The sequence below is a fragment of the Misgurnus anguillicaudatus genome, chromosome 7 (assembly GCF_027580225.2).
Source record: "Misgurnus anguillicaudatus chromosome 7, ASM2758022v2, whole genome shotgun sequence".
In the NCBI taxonomy this organism is placed as follows: Eukaryota; Metazoa; Chordata; class Actinopteri; order Cypriniformes; family Cobitidae; genus Misgurnus; species Misgurnus anguillicaudatus.
The window spans coordinates 7571070-7589504 of NC_073343.2; the positions used below are offsets into that span (position 1 = coordinate 7571070).

General features: G+C 36.5%; 1 protein-coding gene across 1 annotated transcript; it reads left to right on the forward strand.

Annotated features, from left to right (window-relative positions):
- The first annotated feature begins 207 nt into the window (after positions 1-207).
- On the forward strand, positions 208-17711 carry LOC129417602 (cytosolic phospholipase A2 zeta). The gene is made up of 20 exons (XM_073869345.1): positions 208-338; positions 486-558; positions 3689-3825; positions 3954-4085; positions 4183-4223; positions 4355-4397; positions 7680-7737; positions 7943-8082; positions 8735-8845; positions 8939-8973; positions 9081-9219; positions 9900-10036; positions 10635-10857; positions 11066-11183; positions 14400-14537; positions 14692-14799; positions 15581-15760; positions 16120-16289; positions 16389-16575; positions 16678-17711. Exons 1-20 carry the CDS (start codon positions 330-332, stop codon positions 16884-16886), a joined length of 2388 nt encoding a protein of 795 aa, XP_073725446.1. The 5' UTR covers positions 208-329; the 3' UTR covers positions 16887-17711.
- Positions 17712-18435: the final 724 nt, after the last annotated feature.

Here is an 18435-nt window from a genome sequence, read left to right on the forward strand (position 1 = left end):
TAAAGAACCAAAAGTTTATTTGTATTTTTCACAAAATTAAGAAATTTTCATTTAAACTTCACACTTTCAAAGAATGACTCAATTACTCAGAACAGGTAGTGTGGATATCATTACCATCAGGTCTATTGTTTTTCTATTACACTACTAAATCTGAAAAGTAAATCATTTGCAATGCAGAAATATTACTACTACTAATAACAATGTCTTATCAGGTTACTGACGTATATAGAAAACTTTTCAAGCTGTGTATAGACCACCTATCACTTGCAATTTAGCATTTTTATTTACATTTTACAGACTGCTGCTTCCAGATATATCTGCACGCAACAATGCTTAAGGTAAGCAAATCTTAACTTTTGTAGCAAAACCATGTTTTTTTTTTGTGGTAAGGTCTCCAACTCATAATGGGTAAAAATGGGATTCAAATTGTGTAATGAAAAAGATCTCAAACCTACTAATTTCTAAACTGTGTATTTGTTCTACAGACAGAAGTCAAGCCTTACTGGGATCTCTCAGTCAAAGTTTTACGTGGGAATATCAAAAAATCATACGACTACTGTAAGACAGAAGTCCATTTTATTAGCATCCAAATGATAAAATACTAACTTCATTTTTGTACCATCAATTTCTAAAGGATTAAAAAAATATGCTAGAAAAGCAAGTTCAAACGTGTGTGTTTACAGTTTTCAGCTGTGTTGTCTTTCAGACTTGCTCTGTGTTTTTATAACGTTGGATGCTTACACAAAGCGAGAGTGAGATGAATCCATGTGCTTACGCAATGCGAGAGTGAGATGAATCCATGTGCAGGAGGTTTATTATAAAAGTCAATTCACACAGGCAGGCAAACAAATCCAACAGCGGTTCCCAAACTTTTTTTCCTGCACACCCCCTTCTATGTCCCAACCGGGTTGGCGCACCCCCAATCCCCACTTTGGGGACCAGACGCAGCTACGCTTAGCGTAGATGATACGCACCCCCGTGTATGCGTTTAACCACTGTGATATTTAGACGCCATTCGAGTTTACTATGGTAAAAAACGTACACTTACTGCCGCCATCTAATAGACGACAAATGAGAGCTTTCCTCATGTTTACCAGTGCGGTCTCCCTCAAGATGCGTGCGTTAAGTGCAGACCAATCAAACACATTCAAGAAAGCCTTTACTGTTCGCACAAAAGCTATAATAGTTTGCCGATTCATTATAACAGCTCATGTTTCAAACAAAATTAAATGAAAGCTTTTAATAAGTTCTCTAAAGTGTCTTTGTAAGTATTTATGTATTTTATTATATAATGGTTGGCGGTCTCTCTACCATGCATGAAATCACATTGCTTGCGTATCCTGTGCATTAGGATGCACATGTGCCCATGTCTCGTCCCATTTGATTATTTCTATTTTTGCCATAGAAAAAGTCTCTCTCTCTCTTGGTCCCTCTCCTCATTCGTGACTAACAACTTTATCATTAGTTATACCACGGGTCTGTTGAATGCTGCATTCTGATTGGCTGAGAAATGTTCTATGGGTGTTGATTATTTTTCTGTAAACCGCACACCTATCTTTTCAAATGTCTTAAAAATAGGCACCAGAGCAATATTTGTGGTAACCGTGGTATAAGCGGAATAATTGACTCCGGTCCTTTGAATTATTTAAGCAATATCGCTCGAGTAGGAGTGCGATATAGCTCTATATCATCACGGCTGTGATTAGGCCAGAGGCACGAGGCCGCAGGCGATATTGCTTTTATACAACAGTTCGACGGCACACGTTTGAAAAACGAAAACTAGAAAACAACAACGGAGTTATTTTAAAAGCCTCTTTGTTTGAGAACTACTTCTTCCGCCACGGATTTGAGGGCGGCCAGAATGACAGGTAAAACTTTCGGCTGCTTTGAAGCTCATAACAACTCAATGGACGGAAAAGCTGTTACTTTATATTACCGTTTCTTGGTCACAAAGTGTAGTTTTAAGATTAGTTCAGTCGAGAATGTATATGTATTATATTTAAATCTGCAGTCGATTAGTAAAGATAGCGCCTGTTTGAACGTTTGCTTAGTGAGTTTCGGTACGAATGAGAACCAAAGCATGAGCGGACATCAGTGTTCACTCGCCCCGCTGACCACCGCCCTCTCTGGGCTACATTTCTGACAGAGATACCCTGGCTCTCATGTTGGCCTTGTTTGTTTATGATCTTCAAAATGAGATCAAATCAGCAGTATTTGGTGTCATGATCAAACTATTACTTGTTTTTTAATTCATATTTAGTGTCTTTTGTGTTGTTATTGTTTTGGCGCGAGGTAAAAGTTAATAAAACTATACTTGTGTAACGTTACTATTGCTTTCTCATTTATTCTTAACGTGATACGAGCACTCGATTATTATTATTAAACTTTGTTCTTGTCAGTACTATCTAAAACTGTTTTTTATAAGTGTCAGAGATATGTTTTTGCATGCTGCTTATAAATACACCAGTGGCGATATCTCATAACATGTTTTAATAGTCAGGTCACGATAAAGTTAATGATCAATGTCCACATTTAAAAGCTGCGGTGCTTACCTGCTGTTTCACGGTGTTTTCGCGTTCTGATAAGAAATATAGCTCCAGAAAAAAAACGAGTGTTTATATTCCTCTTTCCAAGTGTTAATAATCCACACGATGTGACAAGACATTTCTCCCATTAACTGTAACGTAACATCCAAGAGCGCCGATCTTTGACTAATAACTTCAGATTGGGGATTCAGACTGATTTATGAGCTAGTAAACTAATGAGATACACGGAGAGTGATTCAAACAGCGCGTCTGTGTTTTTCCATTCAGAGATGAGCCTGCTTAGGACCTCCATTCACTAGGTGGCGGAATAATACTAAAGGTGAAGCGGCTACAGTGCTGTTATCAGCACAATATCGTATGGCTCTTAGCCAATCAGATTCGAGAACCAGAAAGAACTGTTGTATAATTGAAAATAATGCACACATATAGAGGCTGCAGTGCATAACAAAAGAGCAGTCCGTAGAAAAAGACAGCAGCTGTTTTCTGCGTTTCTATCAAAACCTAAGTTTTTTTTATTTAAAAAAAAAGCGATTACAAAGGAAATGTTTACTTATCTTTTTTTATTAATTTATTGTATGGAAAAATCCCACTTAAAGAAACAGACCTCCATTACATTTTTCCTCTTACTTTGGGAATCGCTGAAATAGGGCAATCAAAATAGCGTAATCCAAATTAACAGGCGTAGGTCAAAATCCAGAATATCCAAAAACAAGAACAGGAATACAGAACAGGAACAGGAATACAAAACAGGCACAGAAACAGGACAAAAACCATGATACGCTTGGTAATGCAGCAGGAAACACATACAATACAATACTTCGCCGAGTTTGAACCAGTTTTATAGTAACAAACAGGAAGTGGAATGTGAAGCATGGCATGACATGATTTCAAAATAAAAGACAGGAAACAGAACATGATATCAAAATAAAAAACTTGACAACAAAACAAACAGAACACACAACAAAATCCTTACAGTTTGTAAGAAAGTGCTTTATGTTGCTTCTTCAATTTCACTTTAAAAAATAATGTTATGCAGCTTTAACAAATTTCAGGTTTTGTTTATGTACGTTGGGTCATGTAAATGAAAATGTAAGGGTTTAAATCACCCTACCATTTCTAATCCTATCCCAATTTTTTCTTAGTTTCTGAAGCTGACTGCTATGTTATCTTGAACTTACCCACGGCATCTGCCCGTACATATCGCACCAAGACGATCTCAAATATCAACACACCTGTATGGAATGAAACCTTCCACTTCAGGTTGCAGAGCAATGTCAAGGTAAACTTTCAGAGCAAATGTGTCTTTATATTGTCTTATGTTGAGTCTGGTGGTATGTTATATTTAAGATCTTTAAGATGCACCTTGAGTCATTGAGTTTAATGTCACCTCTTTTCTCCACTACGCAGAATATTCTGGAGTTCCAGGTCTATGACAATGACCCGTATATGAGAGATGATCATATTGCCACTGTCCTGTTTGACATTAATAACCTCACACCAGAAAAGAAGGAGGAAAAATGTTTCATTTTAAATGATACGGTCAGTGCTATGTGGAGACATCATGGCATACAATTGAAAAGAAAACTTCAATGAAATTTAATGTGTATTATTGTGTATATGTGTCACCTTTTTACAGACAAAAGATGAGCTGTGGGTGGAGTTTGAGATGACACAGAGGTAAGGACTGCCTGATTTTATGGTCATTTGTAAAATGAGTGATGTTTTATAGCTTGCATAGTTCATGTTAAGAGCAATGTCCTGATAAATATGAACTAAGCAGTGGTCTTGCCTGTGTCTGCACATTGCAGCTCTGAGGTGCCGAGCCCATGCGTGTCTAATGGGGTGTTGGTGGTAAGAACCCTTACTGCAATTTTATTACTAGTCCTTACAATAATATAGTGCTTTTATAAGACAATGTATATTATGTCTCATTTAATGTTAAAGCTGAAAAATGTGCTATAGTAAATGTGTCCCTTGGCTATGTTCACATGGCACCAGAATATGGTTGTCAAACATGTACAGTATTTGACTCCTTAATATGGATGCATTCACAAGGCAGATCGTTTTTTTTGTGGGTGTGAAAAACCACATTCTACAACTGAACTCGCACCTAATAATTGTCATGTCTCACAACTACATTTACAGATAAGCTCTGATGTGTGAATTGTACTGGACAAGTTGTCACATCATTGCTCTCTGTTTTGAGGCTGCTTTCACTTAGCATTAACATGCGTTTTCTTCGAACGGATCACAAGTGGACGACGATAAAGCCAGGTGTAAACGGTGTTCAAAACGTTTTGAGCTCGTCCACTTTCGACCACTTTCAACCACATTCAGAGGTAGTTCAAACCCCTTTCGATCGGATTGCTTTTGTAGTGTAAACGCACATGTGGTAGAATGTGTTCGAACAGCCAAACACGACCGCCTTCATTCTGCCCATTTATCTAATCTGAGGTACTGAGCACAATGTTTTATGTCTTTTCTGACTTCTGACGCGAACACACGGAGAACAGCGCTATTATTAGCCTTTCACACATTGCCAAAAATTACTTTCTTACTTAGTTTTTTGTCTTGTTTTCAGTAGAAATATCTAAAAATTGTTAAATCAAGATGTATTATTTTGTGTAACAAATGACCTAAGAAAATAACTCTAGTTTTTAGACAAAACATATCAAATTTAAGTGAATTTGTGCTTAAAACAATGGAATAAGATTTTTTTCTTGAATTTACTTAACCTGATAAAGAACACTGTGCCATACACGGTACACCCCCTCCCTTGCACGTGAGGCTGCACTACGTCATTGTAACTTTGAAGCATTAAATCTTCAAAATATACGGTCATGCGGCACATCATTTGAAAGCTAAGACTTTCGGGATTCCATTAAGCGCACACACAAAACATCATATGATTTAAAGCAGTCATAAAACTGTAATCTAGTTGTTAGTTACCTGAACCGGCGGCGCCGATTTAGGATATTTACTTACCTTCAAAATCTTCCCTTTATCCGCTTCGGTGAAATTGTCCAAAACAAATTGTTCACAAATCCCCAAAAGTCCAAGGAAATGGAATATCCAAGCCTTTTAATTCAAAACGATTTGTTCATCTCACAATCTTGACGTTTCTGACTGAATTACGAAATAAATGGTGTATACAATTAGTTCACATTTGTTCGGAAAATATATAATGAATATATTCAGATGTCACGTTTATTGTGCAACGTCTGAGGAACAAATACACCCCCTTGTGGAATTTCAGCTGTTCCATAAGAGGCTATACTACAAGAAAAAATCAGCAAAAATGTCTTATTGCATTGGCGGATTTTTTTGCTTGTTTTAAGCACAAATTCGCTTAAATTTGCTAAGACAAGTTTTCTTAGGTCATTTGCTCATCAAGAAAATACATCTTGATTTAAGAATTGAGATTTCTACTGAAAACAAGACAAAAATGCTAAGTAAGAGAGTAATTTTTTGCAGTGCATTAATAAAATGAAAGCGGCTGATCTCCGCAGTTTCATTTTGCAAGTGTGTGAAAGTTGCGGCATCTTATTTCATCAATTGCGCTGAAATATCAGAGAAAGCTCTAACATATTCATGTACAAAACACTGTGCAGCATGTTTACTTAAAACACAAGCAGCGGACTCCGACATACACTGCAAAAAAATGATTTTCAAGAAAGAATTTCCTTAGCATTTTTGTCTTGTTTTCAGTAAAAATATCTAAACATTCTTAAATTAAGATGCTTTTTCTTGATGAGCAAAACGACCCAAGAAAATAAGCCTAGTTTTTAGACCAAAAATATCAAATTTAAGTGATTTTGTGCATAAAACAAGCAAACAAATCCGGCAATGGGGTAAGCAAATAATTTTTTTAGTGTAATAAATGTAGTGTTTAAGAAAAATGTTCAAGATTTTTTTGCTTACCCCATTGCCAGATTTTTTTTGCTTGCTTAATCCACAAATTCACAAATTTCAATTTGATATTTTGGTTGTTTTGCTCATCAAGAAAAGCGTCTTAATTTAAGATTTTTTTGATATTTTTACTGAAAGCAAGACAAAAATACTTATAATAATTTTTTTTTTTTTGCAGTGTAATATTTGTTCGCGTCCATATAAACTTGTCATTACTCCCGCTCGCGTTTCAATGACAGCAGAGAGACTCGCCCACCGTCTCAACAGACCACCCCCTCATAGTATTCAGGACAGAAGTGGTCGAAAGTGGACAAAAGAGATGTATTTAAATACCAGGTGTAAACGTAATGTGTCTCTCTCCTCCACTTGTGACCCAATCAACGAAAACTCATCTTAATTCCAACAGCCCGGGTGTGCCTCATAAGCCTTGAAAAGTGAAGCCTCTTGCTCTTTGATTGCCCCCTGGTGGCTGGCTGCAGTACAAGTCATAAACCCCGCCCTCTCCATTCGAACGAATGGGACTAAATAAAAAAATAATTTACACTTCCACACTGAAAAAAATGATTCATTGAATTTAATCAATTTTTTTGAGGTAGGTGGTTGCAATCAATTTGTTTGGGCTACATTTAAACAAAAGTTTTATATTTTACTTTACGTTACTAATCTTTTTTGTTTAAATGTAGCTTAAATAAATTGATTGCAACCACTTACCTTAAAAAAATTGATTAAATGCAATGAATCATTTTTTTCAGTGCAATAAAAGTTTCCGAAAGATGGTTTTGGTCCTTTCAAGTAGTTGTTATCACGCTGATATATGTTCAAGTGTTCATTATTGTGGTAAGTTTCATTTTAGTTTGTAAGTTGATGCTACAGAAACGGGGTGTGTCGTTATGATTGGCGTGGTTGAATTGGTCGCGCGAGCTTCAATTCATTAAAATGGTGGGAGGCGACATCGCGTCGTCCATCTTTTTTTACAGTCTATGGAACAGCCCCATAGACTTTGTTCAATTGGCACCACAATACGGTTGTCAAATATGGTTGCACATAAGTAAATGTGGATGTAACTCCCAAAATCTTGCCATGTGAATGTAGCCTTTTTGTGACATTAGATTAAATACTTATAGTTTCACTAGGCAACAAGCTCTCACACCACTAACCTGTTCAAACACCAAAAAAATGTGCATAAGATCACCTCTTCAGATAAGCATTTTCCTGTGAAATCAGGCAAGTCCTTTTTGTGAGCTGACGGTGGGGGTAGACAAGCTTCTGAAGAACTCTGGAGGTAAATGAAGATATTGACTAGATATTTGTTAGTCTAAAGAAAATGTAATAGAAAACCAATATTGAGATCTATTCAATAAATTATATTCACAGCATGCATTCTCATTGGATAAAAAAAATGCAGAGGTTAACAACAATTTTCACTTTAGAAATGATAAATAATATGATCCTAGGTTTACGTGAATCTTTTTTTTTGTATCTTTCAGCGATACGTAATATGGTGTTGAACCTGAAAGGGGCGTATAAAGAGGATCATGTCATCTCACAAGAGAAGAATCAGACATTCTTAGACACATTATGTTATTACATCAACCGAAACATGGAAACTGAACTTAATCTCACCTCTGTAAGTGTAATCTTCAGTAAAAATTTACATACAATAGGCATTGTTCACGCACGTCACAATTGTGGAATTACCCACATGTGTTTTTCATTTTTGCTGCTATAAAAACAATTTTTTAACAATAAAATGTATTATTTACATTGAATGCTTTATGCTGATTGGATGAGAAAGTAATAATGTTGTTGATTATTTATAAAACTCACGTAACCTCTCAAATGTCTTAAAATAACCATCAGAGCAATGGTTTGTGGTAACTGTGCACTTTTAGAACGGATGTGTTAAAAACAACACATTAGTGTTGATTCTGGGACAACACACTAAATGCATTGCGTTACTTTTAACAAAACTTGTGTTTTATTTTAACACAAAATCAACACAAATTGACACATAATGTGTTAAAATTACACGTGTGTTAAAAGCTTAACACAAAAATATGTGTAAAAAATTAACAAATACTTTCTAAGAGTGTAGTGTAAGCATTACCGCCTTGTGTGTGTGTATTATTTTTGAATAATTCAGCGGCCCGTCGTCAATGATTCCTTACTTACCAGTGGCCTGAAATCAGTTTGCAAGACTCGGTATGTGAACAGATTTTTAAATTTTTTTTAAGTTCCAACTTTAATGTTTTGTTTCATTTGTTGTGTTGTTTGTCCAGTCTGAGGGATATCAAGTTGCAAATCAAAAGACTCAAGAAACTGGGGCTTCTATCCCTTTGAAACCACTACCAGCCCAACACCAAATTACAGTGTCTTTGCCCCTGGGAGAGGTGAGTACTGGCAAGATCATTGTATATATTTGTGTACATATGTATATTTGTGTGCATTGTATGTAAACAAACCTTTCTAAAATATTTTTAAAGGAAAAAGTTGACGTGGAGCTGAAAACAGATGATCGGTAACAAACCTCACATTGATCTTAATTAATAATACTGTTTAGGTGTAAAACAGTGTGTTACTGGACTCATTTAATTACGTTTATGTGTACACTTATGTTTATTTTAGTGATACCGAAGAACTCGACGTACGTTTGGCTTTTAATATGTCGAAGGAAGAAAAAAAATTTCTGGCAAAGAGGAGTAAAGTTGTATCAGAGGCACTTCAGAAATTTCTGAATCTCACCACTCCACCTGAACCCAGCAAGGTACACTCAGCACTTTTTTTACGTATTTTATATACTACATTTGTAATGTGTAACTTTGTTATAAACATGATGTTTTTCGATTACTGAAATAGCTAAATTATTTGAAATATTGTATATTATAACATAAACATATAGTTGCTGAGCTGAGCTAGAGCATATCGTAAAATGCCATAGAAAACTCATGGACTGATTGAAGAAAAAAGTATACCCAATACTACTGTAAGCTTCTTTGAAAAAAGATTCATGTCAAATGCATTAATTTAGATGGCTATAAAGTGTATAAAGGTGTAAAGTGCAGCATTTCCATGTTAACTTAATCCCATGTCATTGAAAGCTCCAATGCCCCCTGTCCCATTTACTTGGAGGGCCCAATTTTACAGACCAAGATGGCAGTATGTTTACATCGCGAGGCTCTGCGTCTCCCCAGTTTGTGCAATTTTATAGTATTTTTCCTATTCATCTCGGCTCTGTTTATATATTTATTGTACATTTGTAACATATTGAAGTTATATCTTATATATTCTATACTTACTGCTTATTGCACTTCTGGTTAGATGCTAACTGCTTTTCATTGCCATGTACCTCACATGTGCAATGACAATAACGTTGAATCTTATCTATTGCACATTTGGTCTGATTAGTCTGATGTGATTGATTAATGTTTGTGTTTGACTCCTCAGGTTCCAGTGATAGCTGTGGTGTCTTCAGGAGGTGGGACTCGAGCAATGACGGGCACCTATGGAGCTATTAAAGGGCTGCAGGAGATCCAACTCCTTGATGCTGTCAGCTACATCACAGGGCTTTCTGGCTCCACCTGGTAAGCAAAAGAAAAGCTACACGCACAACACTTGTGTCCGCCAGTGTAAAACCTAAAAAAAAAAAACATAAGAACCTGCTTGATAAAAGATATCTATAATAGATTATGTGCTTAATTTCAAAATTATAGAAGCCAGTGGGTCACCCTGATATGATTCAATAATATGAATTTCATGTTAAATAAATGTAAACAACAATACGAGAAAACAAACCACTAAAACAAGAATTGTGGAGATCTGTTGTTAAAGTGGACATTTCACAAGACTTTTTGAAGATGTCAAATAAGCCTTTGGTGTCCCCAGAGTGCGTATGTGAAGTTTTAGTTCAAAATATTATATAGATTATTTATTGTGACATGTTAAAATTGCCACTTTGTTGGTGTAAGCAAAAATATACAGTTTTTGGTGTGTTTTTTAAAATGCTATTAAAAGGGTGGTATTATCTCCTTCTGACATCACAAGGGGAGTTATTGGGTTGTTCTTTTTTCTCAGATTTTCTAGGTTGAAAGAAGCACTGGAGATCCAATTATACACTTAAACATTAAAAAAAGTCAGATTTTCATGATATGTCCTCTTTAAGAGCTTTTTTCTGTTTTTCAGGACTTTATCTTCTCTTTACTGCGACCCCAACTGGTCTAAAAGTGACATCAATACGTTTATAGAGTCTTCGAAGAAAGAGATCTCCAAAAGTAAATTCAGTGTATTTTCCCGTGAGCAGCTGTCATACTACAAAAAGAAGATGGATGAGAGAGAAAAAGAAGGGCATGCAGTCTCTCTTATTGACATGTGGGGTCTAGCTATAGAGTATCTTATTCAAGGACAGGTACTGAAAACAGAAAGATTATTTTGTGTCTGTGCAACAAAAGTATATGTTGTATATGATGTTGGATAGCAATGATAGGTTTTTGAATTGCATTATCTAAAATGTTAAATGTGTAAGTGGCAGTAATATAGTAAACAACAGTCTATTACATCTTTAAGAATGAGAAAGAGTGAAAATAACTAGATAAATGACACTTCTTTCATATTAGAAACCCTTCGGTACACTGACTGAAATGCAGAAGGCACTGTCCGAAGGCCAGAATCCTTTACCCATCTTCACAGCTGTTAATATGAAGGACGGCAGGTCAAAATGTACAACAGAGGCCGGTATGTACTGTACTGTATTATATACTGTACATTGTACTGTATCAGCAAGGAACAAATATACAAAATATTAGATAATTGCTGTTCTGTTTGTAGTCAAAACAATTGTCAAAAAAGTCCCAAGCTGTCACTGGTGCAGTACATTTTGAAAATGTGGTAATATGTATACCACTTGATACAGATATGTACCCATGTACCTGTGAGGTACTAATATGAACTCTTTATGTGCAAAGGTGTGAGTGACAGCTAGGGACCATATTTGTAAAATTTTCTAATAGCCTATCACACACATAAAAGCTTTTTTTATTGTAAAATTTTAAAATTATTTTCCAAATATTTTGTGAAGGCAACTGGATACTACTCTATTTGGATAAGTGACCTGGTAGCTTATTTCTTTTGACCCCGACAAAAAATTCAAAATGCCTAAAGTTTTAAAGTGTCATGAAACCCCACTGTTTCAGCTCCAGTCTACCTCACTATCATTTTGAAAAATGCTACTTGGGCGTGGACGCTGTCAGAAGAACACCAATGAGTGGACGGGGCAACTGATATAAGCTAAGATTTACTAAGATTAGCAGTATTACAGAAATATTTAAACTGAATATAATATTTAATTTAAACAAAGGTCAAGTAAAACAGTTAAAATTTCAAGTTATAGTTGAAATAATAGCGTGTTTGAAGAAAATGAAAAGTCCTCAGGACATGGTACCTCAGGACAGATCAAAGTCCACCTTCCTCCCGTAGCTTTCCCGAGCAAGTTCAGTTGTTGGTGAGTCTAGTCCTGACAGCATTGCGGGTAAAATGATCCAACGTATTTACAGAGTGTAAAGTACACATTTACTTTACTATACAGAACTGTATCCAGGAGCCCCAGACACTCCTCCCCCGGCTGACCTGGCCGCACGGAGCACATGCACGCGTGCGCGCACACACACACACACACACACAAGCGAAATGTAGAACACACAATTTTACAGGGCGGAGTGGGACCAAAAATGTACGGGGAAATTTCATATACCACCGGCCCTCCGTGGTAAAAAAAAGGTGTTGTATTTGTAGTAAAACTACGGTAATACAAATCGTAATCAATCTGCAAAAAATAAAACATTTTCATAATAATAATAAAATCATCAAATCATGGATAATTTTCCTAAATGTGTAACTATACAAAATGATACCTGTTTGAAAGACGGAGATGCGCACCTGTCAATCAGCTATTACATAACAGAGCGAGACCACAAATGAACGTGCTCATAAATGGGAGTAATATGGAATACTTTCTTTACATCTTTGAAAAACTGTAAGAATTTGTCCTTTAAATATCATTTATGTCATATAAAGTTTTGAGAGATAATAATGTTTTTTTTTCCACTGCTATTGCTCATTTATTTTAATGTATTTGGCGCATTTACCTCAGAGTTTATTTCAGTTATTTTGCTGTTTTTCTTGTAATAATAATACAATTTACATGCCAATCCAACTTCCTTGTCTTTTTATTAATTTCATTATGCTGTTATCTAGTAATATGAAAATCACATAGTAGGAAATATATAATGTGATACTGCAAAGTTACCCTTCTTATTTTTATTTATTATATAGCCATATGGAGATAAACCTTTGCAAATGTGCTAATTTGATCCATTCATGTACTGACCACCAAGCTAGAGATTTTAAACATCCTTAATCCACACTTACTATCAAATAGTCTATCTGCTTGATGGATCAATCCGACCACATATGTCCTCCAATAAACAGGCATTCGGCGGCGCAGCTTTTTACATCAAAGGCCGACAGGCTATGCCATTTGGGGAGCGCGGTTCAATGATCCCCCTATATTTTTAAAAATCCTAAACATGGTTGGACCTGCTGAACAGGTTGAGCACTTTTATGTTGAGCAAAGAGGCTGCACAGTTTGACCAGCGGGAAGCGGCCGCACATCAAGCCGCCAGACGGGGTTGCTATAACTCGCAATGTATAACTATTATCAGACCAACCCTTGCAGCCTCAAAACACTACCGGCCCACCGGGAAATGTCCCGACTCTCCCGATGGCCACTCCACCACTGCTATCTTATAAATAATAATGAGACACTGACGTTCAGGATGTACAACAGTAATTTGCCACGTCACAGCCAGTGACGTTTACACGATATGGAGTTTAAACCTGGAAGACAAAAATTTCACAAAAAAGCTAAAAATTAAGAACAAGCTAGTATTCTCATAATGTTAAAAAAAAACAAATACTAACATTGTCTTCTATGATGTGCAACACAACTAACTTTGTTAACATCTAAAAAAAAGTGTTGGTTAGTGTTTCATGGCACTTTAAAGAGCAAATATAGTATGCTATATGAAACGTGCCTTTGACAGTCCCCAACAACAGGTTTACAGTAATGTATTTTTTATAATAAGCATTTTATTTTTCCAAATGACTCTCAAATGAATCTTTCATCTTGCCAAACCCCTACTTTGTGTGACGCTACTCTGCTCTGATTGGTCGCATTTGCACATTACATTAGTGCAAATAACATAAAGAGCAATAACAAAGTCTTAAGACGTGAGGGGTTTAGCCAACTCAGTCTGCAATACAACCATGTTGGTCCCAGTTTTAACCTGTTAAAAACAGAAGAATGCATGAGAAAAACAACGCATTGCAATGCCTGCAGTGACATCTGAATTCTACAGCGGCAGCCATTTCGTTGTAAATAGATTCAACACACGCGCTCTTTGGTGACGTGGTTGATTACGTTACTGTTGATCATCTGTCCATCATTATATAAAGCCCGCCCTGACAATTTGATTGGTCGACCAGCTTTGGGTCTCGCATAGTAGCTCCTCAACGGAGAAACCCCAGACCGATCTTCCCATCCTCAAAACGTTGTGGGCGGGGCTAAGATCGGCTGCCACCCAGGCTAACATATTTCAGATGAAAACAGTGAATGTAAACAAAGTAGATAAAAAGCAGACAATGAGATCTCACGTTGTCATTAGAAACAGTTAATGTCAATGGTCCTACAAGTGCATCTTTTTGTATTTTCTCATGTACATCAGATAAAAACATTGATATAAAACTTGGTTCTCCAAATATTCCAAGAATTTGTCCTAGTTGAAACCAGCTTCAATTAAAGACGTAGAGCAATAATTGGGTGCATGCAAACACTCAAATGTCTGGTTGTGAGAAGTATTTTTAACCCAATGCCCATTTTTTTTACACATTTAGAATGGTGTGAGTTCACCCCATATGAAGTTGGCATTCCTAAGTATGGTGGGTTTGTACCTGCTCAGAACTTTGGGAGTGAATATTATCTCGGTCACCTGGTCAAGAAACTTCCTGAAACTAGTGTGTCCTATCTGTTGGGTGAGTTTGAATGTGTTTGTGTCTGTGCTTATATACATACTTCTGTTTGTAGTTTTCACTAGTTGTTTGTTATGAATGGAATTTACCGCAATGTATATTCAGTTTATAAACATATACATACATACATTTTTGTACTGTATTTATGCTTATGTAGGAATATGGAGCAGTGTTTTTTCAGCGAATCTGACAAGTGTCTGGGGTGCCGCCACTGGCGTCGCCCCCTCATGGAGCCCTGAGGCTCAAAATGAAGCGAGTAATACAGGTAAGAGTTTGTTTACACCTGGTATTAAGATGCATTTTGGTCAATCAAATCACAAGTGGACGTCGCTAAAGAGGTGTGTAACACGGTGTGTGAAATGTTTTGAGCTAGTCCACTTTCGCCCACATTCAGAGATAGTTGAAAACGCATTAGACCGGATTGCTTTTGTGGTGTAGGTGCACATGTGGTCAAATGCTTTCGAAAAGCCACAAAACACTGCCTACTCTCCTCCTTATCTAATGTATAATGTATCGAGCACAATACTTTAACATAGGACATGACTTCTAGCGCGAACCATTAGTGTAAGACGCTATATTTAGACTTTCATTGATGAAACTAAGCGTCTCTCCACCATTTTTTTTACATTTTGCATTTTGTGAAAGTTGTGCAACCTCATTTCATCAATTGCTCTAAAATATCTAAGAAAGCTCTTACATATACACGTACGAAACTCTGTGCAGCATGTTTACTATTAACACAAGCAGAAGACTCTAAAATTAGTTTGCGTCAATTTAAACCCATCATTTCCTCTGCGCACGTTTAAACGAAAGCAGACGGAGTCGCCCACAGGCCACCCGCTCTGTAATCAGGACAGAAGCAGTCGAAAGTGAACAAAAGAGACGGACGTCTCGTCCACTTGTGATCCGATTGCATCTAAATACAAGGTATAAACAGCTTTAAAGTAAGATTTTGCTATGGAATAGGTGTTCATGATTATACACAGTTATATGTTAATAAGTTAATGATTTTGTATCAACTATCTGTCACTCTGCATCTTTTAAAGAGACTGAAAATAGGACAAAAACACTCGGCACGTCCGTGTTGAGCCCAGTGGCTGACTTTGCAAGTATGATAAGCGGTTTTATGACCAGTCGCCCAATCATCAGCCAGATGTCCAACTTCCTGAGGGGTCTGCAGCTACACAGGGATTACAACGAGAACTCTGCCTTTGTTGCATGGAAAGGTCAAGAGCATTCATATCACTGAACACAAGTGTGCATTCCTAACTATTTACAGCGTTTAAGTGCTATGGTAAAGTAGAAATGGTTTGATGAATCAAGTATTATTAATTGGAAAGTGACTTCTGCATATGTTTCGATTATGTTGGCATCCCGAAACAGCTGTCATTAAATACCTGTAATTCAGTACTCACTTACTTTAATTATTTAATAATACAGTAATGTTGCAGCAGTAAGCATGTCAATGAGATGATGTAATTTAGTGTTGTTTGTTATTACGCGAAATATAATCATGGCTTTAAATCTAATCTGATTCTGTGTTGGCATGCAGTAGTTCAATGTAATATTACTGATTTGTTTGCAGAAAAGCACCCAGATGCCTTTCCTAACACCCTGACTCCAATGGATCCTCAGCTTAGCCTAGTTGATGGTGGATTTGCCATAAATTCAGGATATATCCCTGTGTTAGGCTCTCAAAGACATGCAGATGTTATTCTGTCTGTAAACCTCTCCTGGGATCCAGACCAGTTTATGGTAAGTGATAGATGAAAGATTGGTAAGAAGGAAATGCATTATCAGGATTATAGACAATTCGGTGTTAATGTTTTTGTAATGTTTGAATGTGCCCAACAGGTCCTGAAGCAAACATATGATTACTGTATGGATCGCAAGATTCCATTTCCAAAGATTGATTTCAAAAAGGTGGAGTCAGAGCCGTTGCAGGAAGTTTATGTGTTTGAGGATCAAGAAAATCCAGAGGCTCCAATAGTGATTCACTTTCCCTTGGTCAACATCACATTCAAAGAGTACAAGGCTCCTGGTAAGCACTGCCAACACTCTGGGCCACTAATTCTGATTTATAATCGTAAGGTAGCTACAATAACTCCTTGCACTAAGTATAACTATGATGTGTTTGATGCAGGTGTGAAAAGAGTTGGCGAGAAGGAACTGAAGGAGGGAGATGTTAATGTTGACTTCACTGATGGCTCCTCCCCTTACATTACTCGCAAACTTACATACACACCGGAGGACTACGACAAGTTCGTTAACCTCATTTCCTACAACATCGTAAACAACAAAGATGTTGTTTTGGAAGCTCTGAAGCAAGCAGTTAAGAGGAAATCCGCATAAAGAGACAAGTTCATGTCTGATAGATCCGAGTAGAAACATACATTTGTGTTCTATTTAATCTATTACATTATTTAATTTATCATTAATTCAATTAAATCTTTCATTTATTTTATAATTTTATCATTAACTTTTTCCTTATTTGTATTATTCTTTTATATTACATTAATTGTAATTTTATGTACACTCTAAAAACAAACGGTACTAGCACTAAAAGTGGTTCTTGGCTCTAGTATGAACCCAGCAGGCATATGACCGACCTTCAACGTTGAAATTTGGTTGAAATAAGGTCAGTTGTTTGTTCAACGTTGAATAAATTTGCTAAATCAAAAGGTAATTCAACGTTGATTCAACCTTGTCCTTGACGTTGATTCAACGGTGAATCAACGTTGAAATGCCTGCCGGGAAGAACCATACGGGGTTCATATAGCACCACTTTAGCACCATATATGGTTCTACATAGCACAATATGGTTCTACACCGGTGCTACGCTACACAGGTACTTCATCGGTGCTATATGGGACTTAAAATGGTTCCTCTATGATTATGAGCCAAGAACAACTTTTAGTGCTATTTAGCACCGTTTGTTTTTATAGCGTAGTTATTCTATTCTACATTACTTTTTTTAATTTTGTTTAATCTTATGTTGGCACTGTATTGCCTTTTAATGCTGATATGAGTCTCCAATGGTCTTGGGAATGTTCCACTTTCTTTGTTTTTTATAATACCTAAATCTGCTCTTAGTCCGACCATTGACAAAGTTAGTCAGACCATCGAGAAAGCAAATAAGATTATTCAATAAAACCTCTCTATTTTATTATTACATCACTTCATCTCCTGCCTCATTTTTCCCTGACATGAGAGAGATCTAATGAGCTAAATCTTAGGTGGATCTGTGCTATCTAACAATTTTGGACATAGCCCATAGTTGGATCAATTGTGTTGTTTAATAAAGCTTGCTAACAAAAGCAGAAAAGTTGTAGGACCAGTGATCTGGACCTTTATATTTGCTTATAAATGTCCGTCCAGAAAAGTAATTTAATCCCTTGCAATGTCAGTGCTATTTAAAGGCTGGATGCATGATTTTTGAAAAACACTTTGGAGAAGAGAGTCGGGCCGAGTATTAAAACACACTTGTAGCCAATCAGCAGTAAGGTGCGTGTCTACTAACCGACATCATTGCCTGGGTTGCGTATGTGTGGGGCGGGTCTATCAAAAGAAGGTCCAGATTCTATTGGGCTGAGGGCGTGTTTGTTTAGGTGATTTCAAATATCAACATTGGCTTTTAGAGATCACGCACCCCGCCTTTAAATGTATTAAATGTATTTGCAGTATGACAGTGTATGCATATATATTATACTGATGTTCAATGTATGGCATTGCTTTAAGACATTAATAAAAATGAGAAAAATTATCATTTTTATGTTTATATTTGATCATTTTGTTGGTAATTTAGCATACAGTAGCTGAGAACTGCATGCATTTACATTGTCATGTTTTTCCATTGTTTTTCTAGCGTTGGGTGTGCCAAACATTCTTATTCATATGACAT